Source organism: Papilio xuthus, unplaced genomic scaffold (assembly GCF_000836235.2).
Source record: "Papilio xuthus unplaced genomic scaffold, Pxut_1.1 DF827777.1, whole genome shotgun sequence".
NCBI lineage: Eukaryota > Metazoa > Arthropoda > Insecta > Lepidoptera > Papilionidae > Papilio > Papilio xuthus.
The window spans coordinates 2,542,119-2,569,728 of NW_013530872.1; the positions used below are offsets into that span (position 1 = coordinate 2,542,119).

Consider the following 27,610-nt stretch of genomic DNA (forward strand, 5'->3'; position numbering starts at 1 on the left):
TATTATTTCAATATTAACACAAACAACTCTGTTTATCCCACAGAAAAGAAGAGGGATGATAATATGTTTTTTTACACAAGTTTTTCAACATTAAAAAATTGTTATTAGATTTATTTAAATATTTAATGAGAAATTTAATAATGACATGAGTAAAAACGCGACATTTGCAATAATCAAGACTTGCAGATTTCAAGGGAAAGTTAGAATTAAAAATATCTCTTGAACTTTATTAGCGATTGTTCACATAATATACATATATAGATCTTAAAAATTAAAATATTTAAATTGTATTAAATTAATAAAAGATAAACTTAATGTCACAATCATGAAAGTTACATTTTTAAGAATAACTCAAAAACTACTGGATACATTTGAATTTTTGAAAAAACAAGACCAAGAGACACGCAATACCTTTCGTATAAAAAAGAATTATGAAAATCCGACAACCAGGAGCGGAGTTACGAAGTAACAAAAATAACAAAAACAAACTTTTTGAATTCGGTTAAAATATATTGCATTTACCTGAAGTCTAGGTGCGTAGATTAGCCTTCGCTTTATCCATGATTTCTTTCTTTATCTTGGGGTAGTCAGGATGGACCTTCAGTATGTGCCTGCAGACGACGATGCACTCAGGGTATCGGCGCAGTTTGAGATGCGCGTGCGCCAGTTTGTACCCCAGCGCGAGATCAGCTCGGCCCGTGTGAGACCACGCGTTCTCGTAGTTATGTGCCGCGCTTTTGTAGTTCTGCTCTTTTTCTGCTAGATGACCTAAAAGAAATCACTTAAATTTTTAACATACTCAGAGTTAATTAACTCTGATTATGTTAATCATTTAGTGACTAGTTGGTCACTAAACGTGTTCTTCAGTGTAGCTTTATTATGAAAAATTTAGTATTCAGACAATTTCCTATACAAATGAAAACAAGGCTCCTTATGGCTACATACAGAATAGTTTAATGTGCAATTAATTACATACTTAGTGTAGATCTTTAGTACTAAATGCGTACTAAAGTTGTCCGTAAGACTATTAGTGGGTAATCATATCTGTTTTACCTAAATATTGGTAGGCGGCAGCGCACGAATTGTTGTGATTCAATACTTTAGTGAGCAATTCTTTAGCTGCGTCCAATTTGCCAGAGTTGATCTGTCCATCTGCAACTTCTAGCCAACATCTAACAAACAAATTAAAAAAAAAAACAATAGTTGTATATTTGACATATTCAATTTTATATCACGAAGTCTAATTCATCATTAAATTACCTTTCCAATCCGTCAGCGTTCTCCGGAGTCCAAGGTATAGAAGATATGGTTCGCTTCAAAATATTTTTAGCCCGAGTTGGTTGTTTTAGTATATTATAACTGTAATAGATTTTTCATTATGATATTTTAGGATTTACACAATAGAGCCAATTTTGTTCCATACGAAGATTAGGGGCGTTGGACAAAGTGCTTTCGCTTCGAAGCGATTCCATAGCGAACTTCAAAAATGTATAGAACTGACAATAACTTTCGATATGTCACGCGATTGTCGCGCCTCAGTTTCATACATTTTTAAAGTTCGTTATGGAATCGATTCGTAGCGAAAGCACTTTGTCTAACCCCCCTGGATCTCATAGCAAACGAATATCATAATATTTAACATACGCGTTAGCAATAGCCAGTATTAGGTATGGGTCGTCCTGGTACGCGTCTTCTGTAGCTAATGGAAGTAGATCTTGCAGCACTTTCTCTGCTTGCGTCTTCTGCTTGTTGGCGAGCTGAAGTAACGCTTGCAGCGACCTCCTCTCCATAGGATCTACCTCTGACAGAAGCTTCTCAGCTGTTTTAAGAGCTAATATTCTTGTCTCCCTGTGTAAGCAACCCACAAATATGAACCCTTATTCCAGTGTATATGAGACTGGAATTCTACAAATTATCCGTAAAACAGTACATGCTCTACACATAAGTTACCCTTATTTTACAATGTCGCTTATTTCACAATTTCGATATATAAAAAAGGATCTAGATAGACAGACAGACGGTCGGACAATAAACTGAACCTATAAGAATTTCGTTTTTTTTCGAGGTACGAAACTCTAAAAAAATCAAATATCTTAATGACTATAATTTATGGAATTTGACGTACTTCTGACAACTTAATATAGTGTGTGATCGGATGAAGTATGAAGAATAATGGACATAATCAATAAAGGAACGTTGGAATTTGCTATTAAGGCACTATACTAGAAAAACTCGAATAAAAAAAACATAAAGAAGCATAGACTTACGAATGTTCAGCGAGGGAGTCAGGCGCGTGCTGCGAGAGACAGAGCAAGGCCATGCGGCGCGCGGCGCTGCGGCCCCACGGCGAGCGGCGCGCTGCGTGCAGCTGACGTAGCGCCAGGCTCGTCTGTCCGCCGCACACCGCCCACACCCCGCTGCAGTACTTGTACCCTGCGCACGACACACGTCGTACGTCACGACACGTCACACAAAACGACAAGTCACACGTCACGACACGTTACACGTCACGGTCCGTCACGTCACGTCACACGTAACACGGCAAACAACACTACTTTAATACTTTATTGCTAAGGTTTTATAACCATTTATTGGTGGCTTTATTTTGATGGGATCGGGGAAACTCTGTATTTAAGGAGAGAAGTTTATGTGAGATTTTTAAATATATGTACATATAGGACATATAAGCAATGACTTAATGATGGTAATTTGACTTTTATTCTTTAGATTTACTGATTCTCAGGGTTCCGTACCTCATAGGAAAAAAACGGAACCCTTATAGGATCACTATGTTGTCCGTCCGTCCGTCTGTCCCTTTTTTGTATTGGGACTATATACATGTACTAAGAATGAAGCAGCAGACTTATTTGGAATCTTTTTGTGCTTAATTATGTAAAAGTATTATAAAAACCTGGATCATCAGGATTTTGCATAGAATTCTTAGCGTTATCGAGCGCCTGTTCGGCCTCTGCCAGCTTGCCGCGCCGCCACTGCACCTCGATGAGCTGCGCCAGCGCCGCCCAGCTGCACGGCCGTACCGACAGGATCTGATTCAGGTGCCTCTGCGCCGTCTCAAAGTCAACCTAAAGCAGACATAACAAAAACATAATCAGTGGAAAAATTCATCACTAGATGGCGTTGGCGGCAAATTAAAACACGGTGAAGAGAGTCGTTCTTACCTTACGGAATGCTAAATCCGCCATCATGACTGCAGCCGATTCGTTATTCGGGTCTGTATTGAGTAGAAGGGTACAAGTCTGTTCGCATTTCTCCGGATTGTTCATCTGTAATTAAATATTACAGACTTCAAAAAGTTTATCATGTACTAGCCTTCGCACGCGAGTTTATCCGCGCGAAACTTAGAAATAAAACTTAATTGGTAACCAATGTGTTCTTCCAAGCTATGTTCTACATCTGTGCAAATTTTATCAAGATACATTTAGCCGTTCTGGAGATACCCTTCAACAAACATCCATCCATCCATCCATCTATCCATCGAAACATTCGCATTTATAATATTATATTAGTAAGATTTGATATGTTCAAATATTAATGACTTACGTGAGCATAAAGTTTAGCCAATGCTAGTAATGTATTTGGATCTCTTGGTGAATGTATCAATGCTTCTGAATACAAATTAGCAGCCACTCCTGGCTCCTTCAAAGACTTTGCTTTCGCCAACATACAGAGTACATCTGTCAACCGTTGCCTTTCTTCTTGTATGTCACCTCTAGAATCTATTTCTACCCTATTTACAATTGCCATTTGCAAATCCTTTGCTTCAGCGAGTATCAGATTAGTGTTGCCACTAACTGGATTCTTTAATTCCCTACATTTGGCTTGTATAAGAAGCAGACGTATGCGCCTCTTTAGTGTTGCCATATCTTTGTCTTTATTGTACACTTGATTTAGTTCATTAGTTATTGCTGAATCTACTTTGTCATATTGTTTTAACTGCGAAACAAAATTATTTACATTTGTTAAGTATAATATTAGGGGTCCCAGAGAGAACTGTCTCCAATATTGACATGAATAGTTTTTTTCATATTTTGATTTTAAAAAATGTGTTTGCCATATACCTTGACCAAAAGTTCCAAATATTCAAATTTAATTTCGTCTTCATTTAAAATATTTATGGCGTTTTCGTAATGTTGTATGGCTTTATCATAATCATGCATCTTGACCAGAGCTGTGCCTAGCTTTTTAACTAGTTGCATATCCTTAGGATTTCCTTTTAAAGCCATTTCATAAGAATCTGCTGCTTGTACAGGTTCTAAAAATAACATACAATAATTAAACCAACTTTGTGATTGAAAGAAACTTAATTAGTAGCCAATAAGTTCTTCCAGACTATATCTATTCCAAATTTCTGCAAAATGTATGCAGCCGTTCTGGATACCTTTTAACAAATATCGAATCATCCATACATACATCCAAACATTCACATATATAATATTAGTACAAAGTTGTGATTAACTTCCACACTCATAGCCTTTAAGTGGTGACCATTACTGTAGATTTTGTACGAAAACTTTCAGTAAGGAACTCCCTTAGCGCTCAATTAGCGAGTCTGAGTGTGGGAGTTAAAGTATTTTTTGTCAATTATTATTACAAAATGCATGTAGAGATGGATGGAGTATGTAAAATCTGACATAGTTGTCTTTTTTCTTAACGACCTTACGTACGAAATAAGGACAGGATGATCTAAAATCTCAATACTAACCTTGTATAGACATGTATGCATCTCCCATCATTGTATGTGCATCCGCCATTGGATGATTGCTAACAATCTCTTTGAAACAAGAAGTAAATTTAGCTCTATCCTTTTTATCTTTCAAATAAATATGAGCCATTTTGCTATGAGCTTGGAAATAATACGGCTGTCCAGGTTTTACTTCGTTCAGTATATCAATAGCGTTATCAGCATCGCCTTTTTTAAGGGCAAGTTCCGCACGAGCGATAAGTAAACGACCTTCTTCTGAAGTGTACGAGATTTCTTGTATTGCTTCCTATATTAGAAAATTATAATATGCAACAAAAGAAAGTAAATTATAAACATTCAAAACAATCTCATAATAAGATAACAAAAATTTAATAAGACAAAAAATAATTGATGAAAGTTATATAGGAAAATAGACCACTAATTTGCAAGTTAAATATGTCATCCCCTGGCTCTAAGCTACATCCTCACCAATTTTCAAGCATATAGGTAAAGCCGTTTTTGAGTTAGTAGTAGTTTAGTAACTAACACGACTTTTTTTATATATATAAGATTGGTCTCGGAAACCAATAGGAAGAAAAATAAAACATTCAACATAAAATCAATAACAACATACCTGCATAATCTTTCCTGCTTCACCAAACTGTTTTAATTCCATTTGAGTTTCAATAATTTGCAAATAAAGTGACGATTTATCAATTATATTTAAATCCCATTCAAAGGAACGATTCAAATTTGTTACAGAATTCTTACTCGTTAGTATTTGAAGACTGGTATTGTAACTTGATAAAGCATCTTGGAGTTGGTTGACATTCTTTAATATTATACCATTTAAAAAATGGTACATTGCACTGTCTCGCACTTTAAAATTATAACTCAAGCACATTTCTAGACACTGGGCCGCTTTAGTATACATCTGTTGTTGGATGTAGACCTGAGACAATAATACTTGGCTACCGGGATGAGTATTGTCCAACTCAACAATCCGTTGTGCTAACTTCTGAGCATCTTGTGCGTAACCAAATAAAAACTTCAATTTAGCCAATTCAAATAAACCCACAATCAAACTGGGACATGCCCTAGTAATAGTTTCTAATATCTTAAAACAATTGTTCACTAAAGCATTGTTTCCTTCTTGTGTATACAATAGGTAACTTATAATCACAAATGGCTTCTTAGGTAAATGTTTTTTATACTCTTTGTACACTTCAAGCAAAAAATCTGGATCTAATTTTTTAATATAAACCAAACTTAAAGGATAACGATCAGCTATTAATATCTGTGTAGTCAAAGCTTCATTAAGAAATGCCACTGCATTAGAACTTTTCTTATTTAATTGAGCTGATAGTAAATATAGAATTGGAAATTTCTCATTCCCTTGCATTTCAAATAATAATTCCACTTGTTGGGCAATTTGGTCAATCGGACCATTCTCAAACATTTGACAAAGAGTTAAACCACACAATGCGGTTATAGAGTTGCTATCTATTTTGCTTGCAGCTTTAAAAAAGTTTTGTGAATCTTTATATTTGCCTTGAAGTATACATTGATAGCCAACTTCGCTTAAATAATTGACATTGTCACTGTACATTTCTGATGCATATTGTGCAAATCTATAAACTTGAGAAAGTACCGCACTTGATCGACCACAAATTCTGGAAAATATCTGTGCTGTATTGTAAAATTGATAGCCATTGTGGGGTTCCTCAATTTCTAATATAGTAAATAATCTATTTAATTGATCAACAGCTTCTATATAATCAGAATTTTTACATAATTCTATAAAAGTTCTTATTTTAAAAGCATCAATATTATCAGGTTCCTGATTAAATATCCTCTCCATTGTATCATAGATTGCTTCCCACTTTTGCATTGCAAATTCATTTTTTAATTTCTCTATTAATGGAACAACTTGGCCGGGACTACTGACTATAAGTCTGTCTAGTGTTAAATTTGATGCATCATAATCTTTAGCAAAATATTTAAATTTTGCTAGTCCAAGTAAAGTCTCAATATTTTTGTCACTTTTAGTAAGAGCCAATTCAAACCCATCTAATATGGAAGTTGGTAGTTTACCAATGTTCATGTAAATATCATTCAAAGCTTTTAAAATTATTGTATCAGAATTGTTAGGATCTTTTCTTAGAGATTTGTTAATGTAATCTGAAGCTTTTTCATACTTCTCGGCAAAAGATAAGAATAGTCCTGCATAATAAAGTGAAACGGCTGTACCTTGTTTTCTTTCTTCTTTTAACTTAGATTCTAAATTGTAAAGATCATCACTGTCAGTTGTTTTAGATTGATTGTAACCATAAATTATTGCTATAATAGTGGCCAGTTGTAAATTTTTGTCAGATTGTATTGGTGTGAGTTCACTTATTCCTTTTTGAGCTTGGCCTTCAAGTACATATGTCACTGCATTGTAAAATATAAATTCTACCGAATCATTATACTGTGACAATGCTTTTTTACTGATTTTTCTAACTTTTCCATAGTATTTTTCCCTTAAATAATAGTGGATATTGCAACGGTACCAAATAAGATCCATAGTTGTATAGCAGACTGCTAATTATTCTAAATCCATAATAACTTTCAAATCTTTGTATTTATTTATATTGTCATTATAATATTTAGCAAGAAAATGACATTTACATGTCACATCCAATTTATTCTCCAAAGCATAATCAAATGCATACTGGAACATGAAAATTATTGGTTTGATTTTCGAAGCTACAATAATATCCTTACAGTAAATTTATATATTATGTTCACTCTATATTATCGTTTATAAATTAAATATGTAACAAATTATTAAACATGAATTGAAAATAAGGAATACAGCAAATAAGGAACTACAATTGAGACATGAGATTTCATAACTGACCTCTCCTAATAATTTTCCAACTCCCTTTCCTTGAAATTCTTTCGGTACGTTCGTATGGATGAAAGTTATATGTTTGCCACTTTTATCATAATCTAGTGTGGCTTCTGCTGTTGAAAAGATACAATAAGAAGATTGCAATGTAAAAATTATTAATATAGAAAAAATTGTACTAATAAAGCACGAATTTTCAACAAAATAAGAGATCAATTACATACCGCCCTGTAATGACACTACAAACTGTTGCTTAGCAACATTATTGACAACCTTTAAGGCTTCTGTGGAAAATGATCTGAGACGGGTTAACATTCCAATTGGGCCTTTGTAAGGTGTAATGGGGAAAAATTGTTAACCTGTTTTATTACTACGATCAACTGCGAATTTACAAATTATAATTTGTATTCAAATCCATATAATGTCAATGTCATTGTCAGTCAGTCAGTCAGACATTGGTTGTCAATTAAATTTTTAAACTGTCACGATTTATGTCAAAGGCTTTGGATCTAGCTTCATAAACAAGAAACAGAAACAGAACAGGATCTAGCTTATCAATAAATTATATAAAAGTTACTTCCGTTTATTATAACATTTTAATGTTATTTATATTTCAATAATAAATACACTTCTAGCTACCAACGTTTGAAATCATAAGTGAACTTTTCCTTCGTATAACTATTGTCCAAGTGCTTCATGTTCTTGTATTCAGAATGTATGCCCTGAACTTAGAGGCCCATGGTGGATTTTGGTTGAGAATATGATATGTGCCGGTATCTGATAAGATTTTAAAATTATTCTATTTTGTACTTATAGATTTATTTATCATAAGAATTAGCCATCAGTACGATATCCGCTATTTGCGTTAAGGTTTCCACATATGGATATGGATCTTTGAAAGACGTGACAGGTATACAATAGCATTTTATAATATACATCGAGCGCGTACCTAATATATGAAATCGAGAAGTTAGCTACTAAACTTAAATACAGGTGTTAAAAATGTAAATATTAATTTGATCTGTATATAAAACTTAATTTCACTTTGTATAAATGCTAAGAAATTAAAAAGACACTTTTGAAGTGACTCATTGGCAACGGTCGCTGACCTTGACTGCTACGGTTTGAAGAGCGCGATTAATCGATTGAATAATCTATCTATATCTAACCTAGACGGCTTTGGAACAATATAAACAAACAGTTTATCGTATCATTTACAGCTTAGTTTAATAATATAAAATTATCTAGATACAATCTTTACGGTCATGTTGCTAAAATTTTAATAAAGGACTTTCAAATTCATTTTATTTTAAAAGATTAAAATAAATAACGGAACGAGCCATGGACTATGCGTCATAATGGCACATTGTATAACCGGTCTGAATATTTTAAGATTCTGACGATGACTTCATCCTTTTTATATTTTTATTTATTTAATTGTTGGTAACTATAATAAATTAGCACTTAGAGTACTGACTTAGACACTGTTACTTGCGTTAACTAACGCGTCTCCAAATCACTAACAGAAAATACTAGAAATAGCCGAAACACAAATTTGAAATCGACAAGCACTTTGTTACAATTATATGTTACAAAATGATATCCTAAAACTAAATCTCTGATATGTAATTAAGACCAATGAATGTTGTAGTAACACTTAATGAATATTTATAATTTTAAGAGTAAGATAATACTTGAAAATGTAACTGTTACAATGTGATGAGAATAATAAATGCGACTACGTATGTACAGATTAACGATATAGTTTTTTTTTTAATTTCTTAATTTTCTTTATTATTTACTTTCATTACAAAAGCTTCTATGTAGTTATTTTAAGGAAATGTAACTTAAAATTAGTATAACGTTAGCCTTTCGCGTCCTGTCTGTACTACCAAGGTCTCACCCCAGGTATGAATCCCAACGACTTTGCGAGCTGACGTCAACATGGTCTGGGGCAAGGGGTATCAGTAGGGCTGACAAATTGCAATAAATATAGGCAAGAATACAGGTGGCCGAAATAAACGACAACCAGTGACCTATCAACCCTTGACTCTTCTGTAGACTTTAGAAATAACGATGTCCAGCCACGATCAATAACGGACAACGAAATGAAAACGACATTTTGTGACTGGTTAGCCCGTATATGCTCTTTGCAAATCAAGTTTGTAGTATGGCGAAAATCTTCAAAATATAACCTGCCTTCTGGGGGGGAAAAGGATGAAGTGCGTCTGTAAAGGTCCCGGGAAGGAACGCATCGAGAATAAAATATACTCCGGGTAAAGAAGTGGCAGCCCTAAGTATCAGTAAACAGCTGGTCGAGTGGACGCGCGCAGGCGCCCGCGCATGCCAGTCGCATTTTAGGCGCAGCGCGCGCTTCGCGCCTTTTTATCTGTGTTTGATTAGTGATTTTGACATTACAATGAAATTAACATAAACATAATGTTTTGTTAATGTTAGTATTAATTACGAATAAAAGTGTTTTTAATATTTTTTACTTAATCTCAATTTTATATTCATTGGCACATTACGTGAAAATGAAAAATGTTGTTTGGTTGTAAACAAAATAAATAAATTTATCTACTAATTAAAATTGGAAAAAGTAAATAATATAATTTAAAGGTACGTAGAAAACAATATAAAATCTTAACCATCAATAAAATGTTAATAAAAAAAATTGTTATTAATTTATGTCAACTTTTTTTAAACGTCACTTTCCTTACATGTCCATTAAAGTGAAATGCCATGAAACAAAAAAGGAAAATAATAGAAAAAAAACATTGCGTAACATTCTATTCACTTAGGATTCCATCACTTTTATACTTTTTGTAATTCAAGTTGGAGCGAGTGTAGGCGGCAATTTAAATTTAAATTTCGAACGGTGACGCTATTACGTTGATACCATTCGAAATTTGAATTTTATAAAACGTTTGCAGTGTGTGTTTACAAGTGTTAAGTGGAGGAAACATATGTGATATTGTTTGTTGTTTGGTGTAAGTGGGGGGCGGGCTTATGGGGCAATGTGTGTCCCGGGATCATCCGGGCGCTTACGCGTTCTCCCGACACTATGACGCCGAAAGCTTGGCCAGCAGCGTAAGCGGATATGCCAGAAAAGTAAGTAATTAATCTATGTCCGAAGTCTTAAGTCAAACTTTAACGGTTTGAAATTTATATGAAAACATGAAATGAGTAAAGAATTCATGATTATAATGCACATGTAGTAAATTAAATTATGCAAATCCTAAAGATTGGCGTACTACATGTATTGTACATTGCGCTTTTTTTTAATTACCAACATAATAAATAGGGTACTAATATCTGAATTTTATAATCAAATCTTTTATCCTCGTAGCGGATGCGTCTGATAATAAAAAAGAGTAGTATACAGCTCAGAATATGTGGTATTACTATCGAGAGAAAAGTAGGGACGGAAGAGGGTAATTGAAGCTTTGAGCTCGGAGACAAAACAGCATCCTGTTCCCGATTGTAGTACCGGCAGCCGGCAGGTTATAAATGACATTTGATGTACACGTACCCACAGATTATAAACTAGCACAATCAATGTAATAAAATAATCTAAAAACAATGTTAACTCTTTTGATTACTTTTCATTTACTTGGATTAGATAAAGCTATCGTGAAACATCTAATGGTAATTTTAATTTATGTCTAATCAATGAGTAATCTTATGTATTTGTTTATGTACTTAAAAACAATTGATAAATATCAAGCTGTTTTTCCACGAGTTAACTTCCTATTGGCACGTAATTTTAATCATCCATATAAGTATGAGCAATTGAATAATTGAAACGCATAATGAATATTTTAAATGTTTTTGGACTTAAGTCATAAATACGATTGCATCCAACTACGTAGTGGACAGTAAATTATCTATTCTTTAAATGCCAAGGTTAAAAAGCGACAAAACATAGATTTACCTTCAAAGTCTAACAGGCGTCAATATAAGGCACGTTCACACTGCGTTTTACGACGTCATTTTGCAATGTTTTCTTTTTTACATTTATTTGCTACATTTTATCTTTAGATCTTTGTATTTTTAATAATACAGTCATCGAAATAGAAACGAATTTGTAGCATTGTTTTTTGTTTTCTCTTCTCCTATTTGGGTCACGGGCGTAGATGCTTTTTCTTGACTATTTTATTTACAGTTAAAAGAAAACTTATGACATATTTTGACATATTATACTATAAACTTGAAATACTGTAATGATATGTTTTTGAATTACCTTTTTTAATTTTTACTTTAATATTACTAAATGAAAGATTGTTCACAATCGATTCGATTTACTAAGTAAATCGATTTCTTCAAATCGATCGATTCGTGTTGAATGAAGAAAGCATTCGTAGTTTTCAATTGATCGTTGCTTTTGATACAGAGTAACTATTCTTGGCCATTTACAATAGGGTGATATACAATTAAATTGAGTTTTAAATACCTTCGCAGAATAAGGCCGTTTGCCTTCTATTGTATCTTAAAAAAAACTAAAAAAATAAATACAATGAAATCGGTGTAATAAATACTACGATCTCACAGAAGACAAGCTCAAAGAGTATTTCTGTTTTACCTTCGATGATATTGGTGTCGGTAACAAAAGTCTAGTCATCTCTGTCCCACCATCTCCAATGATGGGAAGGGAATTTAAATACGAAATCGAGAATTAGATTAGATGTAGACTAACTTTAAAAACTTGAAGGTTATATATGATGATGTGTAATTACAACAGTCTCGGACGCCAGACTATGGCGTTACACCATAATTAAGTTTTCACCATCGCTCGAGATTCACAGAGACTTTCCAACTCGCTGCCCACCCTAATAGTATCTCGTTGTTAATTAATAGTGTCTGGTGAGTTTCTATACGTTGATATATATGCTTATCATTGCTTATCAAGAAATTATCACTTTGCAATGACTTTTATAACCTAATATTAAATACAAATATAGCTAAAGTTTTAATATGGAAGTACATGTTGGTACCTATTAATTTGAACTCCTTTTATAGTTAGAATAAATAACACACATAAAAGCATTAGTGATTAAATAACTTCGTATCAAATTCATTGTTTTTGATTATCGTAGTTCTTACTCATATTATAAGAGCCAAAGTTTAGATGGATTGATGGATGTTTGTTAGTAGGTATGTATGTCAAGAACGGCTATATTTCGATGGACTTTGGAATGGATGTAGAATATAGTCTGGAAGAACACATAGGCTACTTATATTTTTAATTGTCCGCAGTCGGAGTCGCGGGTGACAGTAGTTATGTTATTTTAGTGTTTTAATTTAAAGTGTTGATGTGATCGTAAAATAATTATTAATTTCTCGTCCGCATCGTAATCAAACGGGATAATTAGGAAGTCGGAAACTTGATTAAATCCTGTTCTGCATTTATAAGTAATTAGTATTATGTAGTTTTATTACATTGACTTTTAACAATATTATATAATAAATACGGTCCCTTCTCACAGTACATCGAAAGTTGTGCAGTTAAGGGACCGTTTCATTGGATTGATTTCAACATACGTGAATTAAGGTTGTTTACGACTTTCGAATTATGTAAAGGCTGTATGTTACGTGAAAACCTGAAATCATTAATAACTATTAATAATCAATGTTGAATTATGCTTCTTTCTTCATAAGTAACCTGACCTCATTGCTAAAAATGTTAAATCTTACCTTACTCTTACTAATATTATAAATTCGAATGGGTTAGCATATATGTAGAATATAGTCTGGAACATAGACACTTAATTAAGTATTTTCTTATTTCGGCGAAGTCGCGAGCGACATCTAATGGTATTATATTTTAATGTTTAAATGGTGAAAATAAGTTGTCTTTTACTGCCTATTGACGGAAGAAAGTGTACTATCGTGAGAATTAGTGACTTCAGTCACAATAGGCATATTTCAAAAAATATTTCGCTTTTAATAAAATACCTAATATTTTACCCCACAAATTAAAAATACGTGTGAGCGAAAGTGTTTTGTATATTTCTGTGTGAATGTAACTACGTACAAAATGCAATTAGAAATTAGAAGTGCTACCGAGATTATGGTAATCATGAACGCGGCAAATAAAAACTGCCGGATTTCCGATTTATTGCTATTAACCATAAGTAAGGACCAATATACATGGAATACATCAAGCAGTCGGAAGTATTTTGCGGCGATTTCAAACGGTCCGTTTATGGGAAAATCAACTGATGATCGCCCAGCGATGACCACTTGAAGCTACTTGTTACTTACTTAAAGTTAAGTAAGCTTATTTTACTTAAATAACCTATGTTTAATAGTGTTATTTCATCAATGTGATACAATATATATTTCTGAATAACATATTCTTTCTGACGTAATACAAGAAAATAATAAACTTGAAATAAAATAATGCAAAAAGTTGCGGAATCGTAATTTCCTTCTCGCGATCATCGGTGCACGGAGCGGCAAGATTTGTTTTTGTTTTTAATCAAATTAATATTGAGATTACATTGTATTTAATTAGTATGAAATGTTAGAAACATTAATGAGGATTTTACGAAATTTGAACCACTGTTACTTTTTAAATTTTTACTGTCTTTGATTTTTGTATTGTGCAATAAAAACTACGACTTTAAATATACTGGTCTCACAAAGGGTTCGAATTTACTATTCGATTGTAGTAGTGTTTTGTTTAGGTTTCGTATTTGTATTGTTTTGTTACCGCCACGCGTCTGGGCTTCAATGTGTGTAGATGTCTGCAAATACTTTGCTTGTACTTAAACTTTGCTAAATGTCTGCGCAGACTCGAATGCCCACACGGAACAATCGATACCAATTTCAGACCAACTACTTTTGACCAATTATAAAAATTCCTAACCAAATTGTCAAAAAAATATCTTTATTTAAGTTCAATTAGCATATTTTTTTAGCAAAAGTAAATTCGAAATACGCTGCTTAATGACAACGTCGATTTTAATCCAGTGCTGCAACAACGACGTTTTGTAGTATATTTATTATGAAGTTACAATGTGGAAAGAATAACGAAATATTCGACATATTTTCACAGAGTCTGGTATGTGGAATGTCGAATAACTTAGTTTATCTCATTGCGCTTTTTCATATAAAGGGTACCGTGTGAAATATTCTTAAACATTCAGCTCATGAGAAGTTGCGGGACTTTCGCTTTTGTAGTGAATTGATTCACCTTCTCGATGCGATGTTTTATTCTTTTCTTTGTTCAAAACGCGTGTACTGGATATTGTTACTCGCTTACTTTCTCGGAAGGTGTAAGAGGAGACGTTTAAATTATATGACATTGTGAACTGTCTCACGTGTGTTTACGAAGTTAATTATAATAATGTTTAATACATTTTGTTTCGCTTCAAGTGTCAATTATTTGGTTGTTGTGGTATGCAGAATTTTGAAGAATTGTGGGCCCCCCCTCAGTATTATCAACGGCATGGATAGCTCTTAGACTAGGGCACAATATAATCGCTTTCTTAATCTTAGTAGTTCAACAAATTCACGACTTAATATATTTGTTGCGATTAATATAGGTTAATAATTTAGTTGCGAGCTTAGAGAGCCGAGCGGACACGACCGTCTTGCCTCGTGACGCGGCTGGAGTCACGATAATTTGCCGGGCACGTTGTCCCTGATGTCTTATTTGCCACGATTTGCAACATTGACACCACAAACTGGAAAACAGTAGATGTAAGTATTACAATGTAACATCGAAGTGTGATGGGAATAAAAAAAGTTCAACGACATTAACTTACTTAACTTAAGTTCCCACTATAAACGACTTTACAAAAGGGTATCGTCATCCCTTTCGTTCTTAAATGAAAAAAACAGAGATAACAATATGCAGTATAAAATTGTTTCTAGAATGGATACCCAACGTTATGTTACGACTTCAATTTATCAACTCAATTTTAGACACTAATATTTTCCATCTGTACTAACCATGGGTTTCTAAGACAATAGTCTTCGTTTAAAACATATTGTTATCTCTGTTTTATCAATGACAATGACGGGGATGACGATATGTTTTATACACAACTTTTGGTCTCAGAAATCAACGGTTAATATTGTAAATTTTAGTCATATTACCATCTGATAAAACATGACTCACAACATTTAAGCATACGTTTTCATTCATTGCGAGTTGCGACAAATGGCCATGACAAAGCATTTAACATTGAAACGTTAAAATTAACACACTACAAGTGTTAATATAATATTGTAAGACTGTAATATTACAGTAGTAAGCTCTGACAGTCAAAGGTCAATAAATATTTGTAGGTTTGAAAAGTAAATTAAATCTGTTAATGTGGCCAACATCTTGAAGTGTTTAATATAAAATTAGATTTTATGCAACTAAAAAGCTAACTCATGTATAATTTATTTTCTTTAAACAGGAAAGGAAATTAGTCTAAAATAATAGTCTTGGAGTTTCAGGCGTTTCCTGTGTAGATAACAGCTTACCAATAATGACAGGAAACTTTAGCAATTCGCTACGAAGGAAATCTTACAGATCGGTTGTCATTTACCTTATCAGAGTATACTTCAAGTTTTAAGAACGTTTTAATCGAACATGGTTAAAAGCGTACCAAAGACCAAAATAAGATAAACTCATTATCTTATTTTGGTCTTTGGTACATTGACTTAATTATAAAATTTGATTTATGCTCGTAAGTAGACCAAGTGTCGGTGGCTCAGGGGACTTGACTTGCAATCTGCAGATCCTGGGTTCGAATTCCGATTTACATATGTATATTTATCCCACGTTCTTACGGTGATGGAAAACATCGTGATGCAACCTGCACATATCTGAAAAGAAATTCAAAGATATGTGTGAAGTCCACCAACCCGCACTTGGCCAGCGTGGTTGACTATGGCTTAGTCGCCCCTTACTTAGGGTAGGCTCCGAGCACCTCGGTGGGGACGTATAGCTGATGATGAAGTAGACCAAAGAGTCAATAGAGTCAACCAAATTACAAAGTCAATGTCCCTATTTCACATAAAATATACATTAAACTTTTTCACACTCCAATTTACAATATTATAAACGCTCTAAAATTTCACATAAGAATTCCGATTTGTTACAATTTATCGCTATTACGAAAAAAGAGACTTTGTAGTTAAACTTTTGTATAGCTTTTAGAAAATTTTACAACGATATTGTGACGATGTACTGTTTTCAAATGTACCGTGTTCATACCGCTAGACAATAAAATAAATGTTTCAGTCCACTAATACGGTATTGTTGGAACACTTGCTTTGAGAAACAGTTCATCTATACTCGTTTAATATGTGTTTGCAATTTTACAAGTGTATCAATGCAGCGAACAAATACGGAGCTTTCTCTATAATGCAGGTATTTCATTGTTAAACGGCATTGTTTGAGAATAAAAAAGTTTTCATTGTAGTTTCCTGATTTAACACGTTGATTGTTTTGTGCGTTCATGTACGTCATTATCTGTTTTGTGCCCCTTTATTTTTCACTCGTACACCTATTGTTTACCCGTTTAGCGTTCTTAAACACCATTTGTGTATAATTTACACTTTTATATTTATGTTGGTTTTATACGTAGAAATAGTTGAACCTTATAAATAAGTATGAAATACAAATTTTAGGAATGAAAGTGAATTTATATTTTTATGGTATAGTGCTTAAATAAAATACATTTTTTTTTAAAATAACATGTTTAAAAGTTTAGACTATAGAACGTAGATAATGTATAGAAAAAGATATTCCTTCCGCTTTCTTTATTCGCGAAAGTAAAGCATCAAGTAATATTATGTATCACGCAACAGTGCGCTTTTTGTTAATAAAATACAAAAGAAATGTCTGTAAAAGATATCATGTTTATCTATGATTAGATCGAACTCAGATCATCTTCCATAGAGAAAGCTTCCAAGTTATGCATGAAGGGGATTATGTCGCAGGTGCGGTCGAGACAGCTTTGACTTTTAATTGACAGGACCTGTCAAATGCGCATTCCACCCTGTCAAATAAATGAACAATACATTCTAAACATACTTGCTTTTGTGCTTATTTTTACCAATTTTTGAGTCAACTTATATTCATAAGAAGGATTCAATTTTACGAGAAGTCTGCGTAATATTCCTCAACGCCCCGCAAAAAGTGACTTATTTAGGACAACGACAGATTAAGCCTAGTCCATTTATCAATAGTCAAAGGTGTCAGCGTTACCCTACATTCCGCATTTTATATACTTCTTCCTAGAATTGCAGCAGTCTACATGTATTTATAACTACGAGGATATTTTACTATCTTTCTAACACGATTAGAAATTCAACTAGTGATTATTAAACCAGTTTGAGAGTTCCGTATGCTTGAATGAACTTAAATTCGAGTCAAGAATGTTAATATGAAAATATTTAATATCTATATTAATATTAACATATAAAACGATCTGTTTGTTTCTAATAAAGTCTGAAATTACTACTAATACTTACTAATAATTTTTGGACTATCTTTAACTATGCTAAATCAATTTTCATTTTTCTCAATGTTTTATTTCATTCATTCATTACTTTGGAAGTTTAAAAACACACGAAAGTTTATTCAAACTTGTTTATATAAAGTTCACTTTCATCGCAAAGGTCATCTGAAATATTTTTATTGTTCAATTCCATTACTAAAGGAAATAAAAATTATCTTAAATGTAGTTTAAGTGACCACAAAGATACATCCGTAGGTACAGGTCACATTACACATTTGTAGAGAACTCTCTCGCCCCTTTCACCACTATCCCTCAGATTACAGTACAAATGTATTAAAAGATTCAACCTTAACAGCTGCTCAACGTTTTTTATACTTTTCCAAAGAGTACATCTCGGGTGGGACTGTATTCTCTCCTTTCACAATGTTTTACAGTTGTTCTTATTAGTTAGATATATTTGTAACACTAAGTCCAGACAGCAGTCATCCGTAGCGTTTTGATACAATTGTCTGTCTGCTCCAGGTTATCAGCGAGGACATGTTTTCGTAGTGTAAGAATGAAAGCACATGTAAGACAAGAAAAGCGATTAAGTGTTCCTTACGCCTTTATGTTTGCAGATAGCTTATGTTGTGCGCAGCGATTCGCTTGTAATTGCGAGCCACCTTAAAGTTTGAATAGCATTATACGTTTGGACGTAGTTTTACGTTCTCACGCCGCGCCCACTCGACGCTTTATAATTTGCAAACGTGCCTAGATTTCTGATATACTACTATTAGTAAGGAAAGGCATAGAAAATTGACGCGAAGTTCATAATGTCAGTGTCGGTAAACTCCGCTTTAGGCGAAGATTCGATATTGGAACATTAATAAAGCATATTTCCAAAAGCATGCATTATAAATTGCATATTTATTATCATACATAACTTATTGACTTATTAGCATTAATGTTCGGATATGAAGAACTTGGTAACCGTTAATGCGTTAAAAATGTAACAATCAATATAGTAAGGCATCATCTACTTTTTAAGTCTTAGGAATAAACTCAGTAACTATCAAAATAACATGGTATAGCTCTTTTGAGTTTTTATAAGAAAAAAAATCGTATTACACGTTTATCCAAGACAACCAATCTATAGAATCTTACTTCTAAATGCGAAAGTTTAGATGGATGTTTGTTTGAAGGTATCTCCGGAACGGCTGAACGGATCTCGCTGAATTTTGGTATAGAACTTAGGCTGGAAGAAAATATAGGCTACTTATTAAGTTTTTTCTAATTTCCCGAAGACATCGCAGGCCGTAGCTAGTAAGGAATAAGCCTTATAAATCTTGACAATAACATTTTTTTCATATCTCAGAACAATGAACCTTAATTATAATTAAGACTTAACAAACAATAAGCAGATGTTGGTTATGAAACAAATGAAGTGAAGGCGATGCGCTTGCGACGGAATGTTATTAATTAATTATACAAGGCAAGTGGTAAGAGCTTACGCAACCGGTCCGCGACCTACGCGTAGGCAAAGCCACTTCTTGTCAACATTTCTTATGTCGCGGTGGCTTTTATAATCATAGCCGGTTTTACCTAGAGTTTCTTGTTACTGATGCAGTCTGGTAAGTAATGCAGAAGTTAATGCTTCATGACAATAAATATGTTCGGTATCAGAAGACGGGTTTAATGACCTTACAAAATCTTATATATAAAATTCTTGTGTCATAATTTTCGTTCCCATACTCCTCGGAAACGGCTTGACCGATTCTCATGAAATTTTGTTAGCATATTGAGTAGGTCTGTGAATCGGCCAACATCTATTTTTAATCCCGCGCGGACGGAGTCGCGGGCGACAGCTAGTAATTTATATAATACATTTAAGACTATAAAAGGTTGCAAAATATATTTTAACTAGTATTTATAAGTCTTGCTAAATTAAGAGAACACCATTGAAAATATGCGTATAACGGATGTAAATTAAGACAATTCTTGATTTATTTTTTCTCGGGTAAATTTAATAAGTTAAGCTTATTTCAAACTTTATAATCGTTGCTTTGACGTCAGGATTCTTAGAAAGCAACTTGCAACCTCGATAAATGAAAATCGTCTACAACATTTCTCGTAGCGCATCTCTAAATAATATTGCTTTTCTCTGATGACGGTAATTTATTAAAGATTAATCTCCACCATAATTACTTTAATAATATACTACAGAATATACAGGGTGTAAAAAAATTATCTCAAACATACCATAAGAGTTACATTGTTAGAAGTTTGAATTGCACTTTCCTAGTGGAAGAATATGCTTCAAATTTCTTCGACACGCCCACGTAAAATATTGAGTTCACAAATGAAATATGTAAAGCAAATATTCAATAGACCAATTGGACGTGACCGTATCTTGAAAATTCAGTTCTTTATATCGCTTAAATCCCTTGATTTAATTTTTAACTTAAATCACAATTTCACTATACAGTCAAAATTACTTATTCGCGTTCCTGATAATCGCGATTTCACAATTCGCAGGAAAAAATTATAGGCAAATTATGTATTCAGGAAAATTGGTAGCGGTTTCTATATCGTGTTCTATATTTCTTCGTAAAACCTGATAATGATTACATTTTTAATGATTAGTCTGTAATTAAGAATAAAAATAACTTTTACAAAACAGAGAGTAGCAGGATCAGATCCTAAAAGAGACAGAGGATACAAGAAGAGTGCTTAAATCATTATAAGTTTCAGTAGTTTAGTGTCTATTTGGTAAAATTATGTTGGGATACATAATTTTATCCTTATTAAAGATACGATGACGTTCTTCATGAAGTGTCCATGACCTAACCTTGCTATATCCGATGGAACGATTAAAATAATGAATATTACATAAAAGTAGAAGAAAAACCCATTATTTTAATATGTCTGCATACGTTATGAACGTCAAGTTTGCGTACAAGCTCCCGTAGGAATGTGGTCATACGGGGTCCGGGGCGGGGGAATGACCGCACCAAGCACCTCATTTCACAAACACCATCCATGGTATTTATGCGGGTGAGGTGGAAGCTCGATGCGTTTATTGTAAGCATTCCTGACGCCTTGTACGCACTGTGGATATGAATTATTCATCTTGGGTTTGATTTGAGTCCAAAATCTCTATATAAAACATATCGTTTAGTTAGGAGATTTTGGTTGCAGAAACTATGTGTACGAAGTTATGTGATCTTCAAATCTCCTATCGTATTAAATATAGTCCTAAATATCGTCCTAAATATTAGTTAGATATCAGCGTTTGCTTTACTTTGAGGTAAATGTACAAATAAATTTAAATAAATGTTAGCCATTGTTTTGAATGCATGTTAATTCTGATTGAAGTATTATCTTTCGGTTGATCGTATTTTAAAAAAAAAACCTATAAGAAATCAAACAAAATGAACGTTAATAACTTCGTCTGATAAATACCTATATTAAACGCAATAAAATCAATAAAAATTATTCGAATCCCATTAAAATTATTCTCAAAAAGTATTTGTTATTTATGTTATTTTAAAATGTAAGAGAAATAAAAAATGTGATGTATTCTTAAGTTGTAAATGTACATTTTTTGCTATTGACCAAGTTCGACTCGTGACTGGAGAACACGAGAGCGTATGGCCCAGTCATCATAAAATGAACATTGCGAAAGTGTGGCACTGACATTAACTGCAACAAAAACAATATTATATACCTTACAATAGGTTAATTGTTACAACTTTAATATTTAAACTAGTTGTCAACCGACTCCGTCTGCGCGGTATAAAAAAATATAATAGCGTATGTTCTTCCAGATTATAATCCATATGTATGCCAAATTTCATCGAGATCCTTTCAGCCGTTCTGGAGATATCTTCAAACAAACATTCATCTAACTATGATTAATATGACATAAAAAGTCATGTTACAACCTGGATTGGAACCCTGATAGTATAATAAATTGCAAAGCTATTTCATCATCATCATCAGCTCACTATACGTCCCCACTGAGGGGCTCGGAGCCTACCCTAAGTTAAGGGTGATTAGGCCATAGTCAACCACGCTGGCCAAGTGCGGGTTGGTTGACTTCACAAAGCTATTTAACTCAAAGTAAATAATGATTTTTACACGTTCACAGTTTTTCCTTGCAGTAGCCGCGGTAACCTAAGTCTCTTTAAACATTTGCAAGTTTTCAAAGTGGCTGTAAATATATTTTCTTAGTCTACTTTCATGGATGATTCGTAAAGTTATGTAATGCAACATTATGGTTTGACATCTGCGCGTGTTACGAATGCGATGTAAAAAGTAGAATGACTGATGTTCCCATAAAGACTTGCGGTGTGCGTGCTTTGAGTAATTTTAGTTTATTTATATATAATGTGAAACTTCTTTCTGTAGAGAAAATTACATTACAAAGTTTGGTTGTTTTTATATTATTTTTAAAGAAAACACTTTGAAATTTAAAAACATATCAATAAAAAAAAAGAAAAGAATATTACTAAAATATTTGTTGAAGTTTGATACGTACTATTTAATAGTGAAGTAAAAATTTTAACTCAGAAGTCGTATGACTGTTATTTCTGCCAAATTTGGAGAGTATGAATCTAGAGCAACGACCACATGGTTATTGGTACAATATATTACGCGAAAGGGATTGTTTAACTTCAAAAACCGTTCAAAAAATATCTCGTTGTCGTAATTTATTATATTTGTTTAACAAATCCGGCTTATTATTATTTTGTTTACCATACAGGTGTTATTTATATATTTTAAAAGGCAAATAATACGTAAACGAGAATAATATTTACATACTAGCTATCGCCTGCGACTTCGTCGGTGTGGAATGAAAAAAACTTCAGTTTTCTGCAATTATTGGAACTTTTCACACTTTTTGAACCTTCGCTAGACCTTTCAGACGTTTCAGCCTTTCTCGAATTTTAGCAAGACTAACGAACAACAATTGTTTTTTATACACATATATAGATTTAAATTTTTACTTGTGTAAATTTTAAATACGTTTTTATCCAAAGACATTAAGGTCGCAAAGATTATGATTGTATTTTAACTCCACCGCGGTGGTGATTGTCCCGAGTGCCTTGACACAGTTCCAGCTTTATAACTCTCATAGACAGGCACCTGCTTTAACACACCATTAACAAAGCAAACCTGTTCTCGCTTCCTGGCCCTACACTTGACCGGTCTATGAAATTTATAACACTATATTTTTTTTTAAATTAGAACAACGTCGACGTGAAATGACTGCAACGCTTGCAGAGATCAATTTTTGTATTAATTCTTTCATATTCATTTATGATTAGACTATGTGACTATGTACATGAACTTAAGTTCTGACTTGTAAATACCTATATACCTACATACAAATGTACAGACGATAATCTCCCTCGTGATGACGCAGTTTAGATCGATTGTAACACCTACGACTTTAACTGAGTGGGATCTAAACTGCCTCATATATTTGCACACAAACTCATATCTACAACGAATGACAACTCAAGGACCATTAATAGAAAAGGACGTTCAGTATCTACAAATACTTAACTATGATAATTTAAAATCCTATAACTAAGATTCATTTTGATGATTTGAAATGAAGCGTTCGATCTTCATTTTTAAAATTAAAAATATTAAATTCTCTAAATATTTTTTCTTTGCGTTTTTATTAACCAAACCTTGATACTGTATATAAATAAGATTGTTTCCTCCAAAAAAAAACTACACGCTTTTGTGGTAGTTAATTTATTATTACCAAGACGAGCACGAGGAATTTAAGAAACAAAGTATATAAAAAGCAAAAGAACCCATTGCGATAAACAAACTATAATAGAAGTAAACGTTTAAACTTGTTTTTGCTTGAGCAGAATTAAACAAAGTTATGATTTTGAGTTAGTTCTACAGGAATATCAACCAAAACTTATAAATGGATGCCAATTATCTGCATGACGTAACTTTAAAAATTACAACAATTTAATGGAAATTTATCTCTAAAGCGACAATTTATAAAATGTCAAAGGAGTTGAGAATACCGGGGGTGGAGCATGCGCAATGGAGATCCGATCAATGCACCCCCGAGTGCGCGCGCCACCCTCGACCCATCGTCGCCTCAGTGCCGCTATCTACGCAGTTCCCCACGAAAAAACAACGCCTGTGACGGTCGAAGCATAAGTCGGAGCGCCCTTGACTATTTCAACATTACTACAAAACTCAAGCTGTACCATTCGCCGTACCAAGATATTAGTGAAGTCGCATCTCTATGATTCAACTTATTAAGGACACCTACGCCGCAGACACAGGGCTCGCGGCCTCAGTTTAGCTAGTCGGTCGACAGTCGCGTGACTCATCGGATTATCCCAGAAGATTTCGAATTTGTTTTATTTAGTGGTTGAAACAGTAGTGGTCCAGTGATTGTGAACTTTCGGATGCCGGTAATCCGGCGAGTCGTTGTCGTATTGATGAGCGGGCTACGGTGCCCGGCCGACGAGTGAGGCCTGCCGACCACCAGCAGGGATGGATGACTGCAGCGGCCTGTTCTATGACGACGACGGTGAAGCGCATTGCGAGATGGTACGTACTAAAAACACCAATTAAAAATATGTAGTAACAATTGCAACATTCATGTGACGTTACAAAAAGAAAAAAAAAACATCTGCGAAGCTTAATTCACGGTCAAAGTTATCACAGATAACGAAGATGAAAGTAAATACAAAATGGACGTCACAACGATGATGCAACATTAATCCTTAGTACCAAAACTTTAAAGCAGTTCTGTAATCATATAATGCGTCTATAGAAATGTCTTCATATATTCGTAGCATGCCATAATTTTTCGGTATCGATTTTTTAAATGCAAGATTGAAGCATATTGCAGAATATTACATAACGATAACAACGTCTTGATACAAATTGCATATTTAAGTGATCACCAGTGTAAAAAGTTGAAAATGTTAAGAATAATATAAAACTTAAGAGATTTACGTGAGAATTTCATGAACACTGCATACAGTGGTAGAGCCCGCTTTAACATCTTCGCAAGAATTGGTCCGGCTCGCCCAGTGAAATAACACGAACACATAGATGACAGCCGGGAATTGGAAGCAATTCCGCGTTTCGTCTGATGAGTGTGCATCTTGGAGGCCTATTTAGTCCTCTTTCCCTTCCCGCCCTTTTTCTCATAAGGAAAGGATGGGAAGTGGAAGTGGACTTTCCGGATGAGAGGATGCATGAAAGGGGAAAATGTTTTCTTTCTGTCCATCCTCTCCTCTGTCGATTAAAGGTAGGCAACGCATTTGCAATTGCGTATGTCTATAGGCAACGGTCACTTCGCTATTTCAGCGATTTCAGGTGGCCGCTCGCTCGTTTGCCACCTTATGATATAAAAAAAACTCGGATTCACATTCACATTAGAGAATAAATCAGTTAAATTAAAAGTTAATAATAAAAGCCGCTCTATTTTTGGCGAGAATATAATTGTTAATGTGCATAGAAAGTTATTTAGCATTTGTTACTTCATTCCTTTCCAAAATATAATAATTTTTATCATTCAACGCAAGATGTCGTTAAGACTGTCTTATTTGCATTTGCTAGAGAACTGAGTTTATTTAAAAACCAAAAGACAAACGATGCGTTTGATGAATTTAAATACGTAAGTATTATAATAATGTTAATTTAAATAGCTATGAAATTCTTCAAATAGAATCGTGGCAAAAATCTAGCGACTTTGCATTAAATAAAAATATTTTACGTTGTTAAAAAGACTATATAAGTATTTGGTTAGTGGTTTCGGTATTTGCGGCCAATTATGGAACGTAACCCAGCGAATGAGGTGATTTAACTATTTGTTTTTTTTTTAATTTATCAACAATATTAACGGCCACATCCATAGTACATTAACAGCTATTTAAAAAGTCCCCTAGCTTAGATTTCAGTATAAAGGAGTCCCTTAGTGGTCTTTGACTTAGTACTAAATCATCGGCCATGTTATTTTTCCATATTTTATATTATTTGGCAGTATATGTTTGTTATTTTATATTATTTTACTAACAAGGTAATAAAAATACATACTTCTTTGTTGAACTTGACCACTATTTGCAAAGGTTGCTTTTGTTCAAGGTCATATTAGCATTTCACATGCAATTTTTATGCAGTTATGCTGCAATTGTTTTTAAAATCACGAAGGGTTGCATTAAGCATATTATGTAATTAAAGCATTATGAACCATACGATCTTATGAACAAGATTATAACAAAACTGTAATTTTTTAAGATCCAATGACCATAAAAATTAATGAGAAAATAATTAGCGCCTGTAGGAAAAATGTTATTCAAGAATTAAACCTTTTCAATGCAAGAAATTTAAAATAATTACACACCATGTAGATTTAAAGCCAAAAGGGTTATAAATATAAAAACCTTTAAGCACTGAACGCTAAATTTGTTTAACCTGAATTTATTCATGGATGATATTAGAATTTAGCTGAGAGCGAACGGTCCGCTTGGGTTCTTACTTTAATTAGTCTACCGGATTGGATTTATATCGCCAAAATCAAATTACCTTATCCAGTACCTGACCAGCTCTCTCTCTCTCTTTCTAATATTTTGATAGGCCATGGGATGCGTCTGCCTTCATTTAATTTAATCTTCTGTTATGTAAGAATACAAATTAAAATCTTAAGATAATATAATATATATCAAATTAATTAAGATTTTATGAAGCGAGTAAAAAATTGTACATTTGAACGTAAGTACATTAAGCTTCCTCATTTTAATTTAATAAAATTAAAACAAGGAAATGAATAAATCATTTTAATCTTTAATGTTTATAAAAATTAACGCCGGGAAATAGCAAATTACCGTTAATTAAATCATTTTAGTTTATGAATACAAAGATCTTTAAAATTAAAAGTATAATATTGTATTATCTGAATTACTAAGATCAAGACAAGCAATCTATATTCAGTCTCCGTAGGCAAAGGAATTTAAACGAATTAACTATGAAATTAAATAAACCATTCTTATGGTACACGTCCATTGGCCCGCGCCGGACGCATCGCACGCACGGCCTGCAACGGATTTTAGTTTGCTTTGAATGATTTGAAATAGCGCTGCGTCCATTACACACATCGTCGTCGTCGCACACATCGCATCAAGACATAGCAAATTTGTTTAATTCGCGCGTGCTGTGCGTCCGGAGCGGGTTAATGTACGTGTACCTTTAAACTTGATGCATGAGAATGGATTTCCTTTTTATTTATTACATGTATACTCTTTTGTACAAGGTTAAATAAAATGCAGAAGTTAAAGATGACATTGCAAGATAAGTGTTATTGTTTCTGGTTATAATGAGTACCAGTTTGGTGTATCTTTAAATTTCATAGTTTTTTTTTCAATTTCGTTTCTTAGATTGTATCGTATCCTGTAACTACTACTTCTAAGCTAACCAACAAAACGGTTAGCTTAGAAGACATTAATTGGCTTTTGCTTTTCCCAGAAGATAAGGCTTTGAGAGTCTATGATTTATTATAAGACCTAGTTTATTTAACTT

The 27,610-nt window shown here is 33.4% G+C and overlaps 2 protein-coding genes across 8 annotated transcripts in view; one reads left to right on the forward strand and one right to left on the reverse strand.

The window, feature by feature from the left end:
- Positions 1–313: 313 nt before the first annotated feature.
- On the reverse strand, positions 314–7,360 carry LOC106115934 (tetratricopeptide repeat protein 21B). Its single transcript, XM_013309584.1, has 11 exons — positions 5,337–7,360; positions 4,724–5,009; positions 4,080–4,273; positions 3,562–3,954; positions 3,180–3,284; positions 2,912–3,083; positions 2,268–2,433; positions 1,645–1,848; positions 1,261–1,359; positions 1,054–1,172; positions 314–768 (listed from the first exon to the last, which is right to left on the reverse strand). The coding sequence occupies exons 1-11, from the start codon at positions 7,266–7,268 to the stop codon at positions 530–532; spliced, it is 3,909 nt and encodes a 1,302-aa protein (XP_013165038.1). The 5' UTR covers positions 7,269–7,360; the 3' UTR covers positions 314–529.
- A 2,609-nt stretch (positions 7,361–9,969) lies between these two features.
- LOC106115861 (uncharacterized) overlaps positions 9,970–27,610 on the forward strand; it is a 65,019-nt gene continuing 47,378 nt past the window's right edge. For 4 of the 7 annotated variants that reach the window (XM_013309465.1, XM_013309463.1, XM_013309462.1 and 1 more), the window contains exon 1: positions 10,349–10,706. In XM_013309465.1, the coding sequence (XP_013164919.1) occupies positions 10,605–10,706 (102 nt within the window). In that variant the 5' untranslated portion in view covers positions 10,349–10,604. Of the gene's footprint in view, positions 10,048–10,344; positions 10,707–24,174; positions 24,635–27,610 lie in introns of those variants that run through there. The other 3 variants (XM_013309461.1, XM_013309467.1, XM_013309466.1) reach the window with 3 other exon arrangements.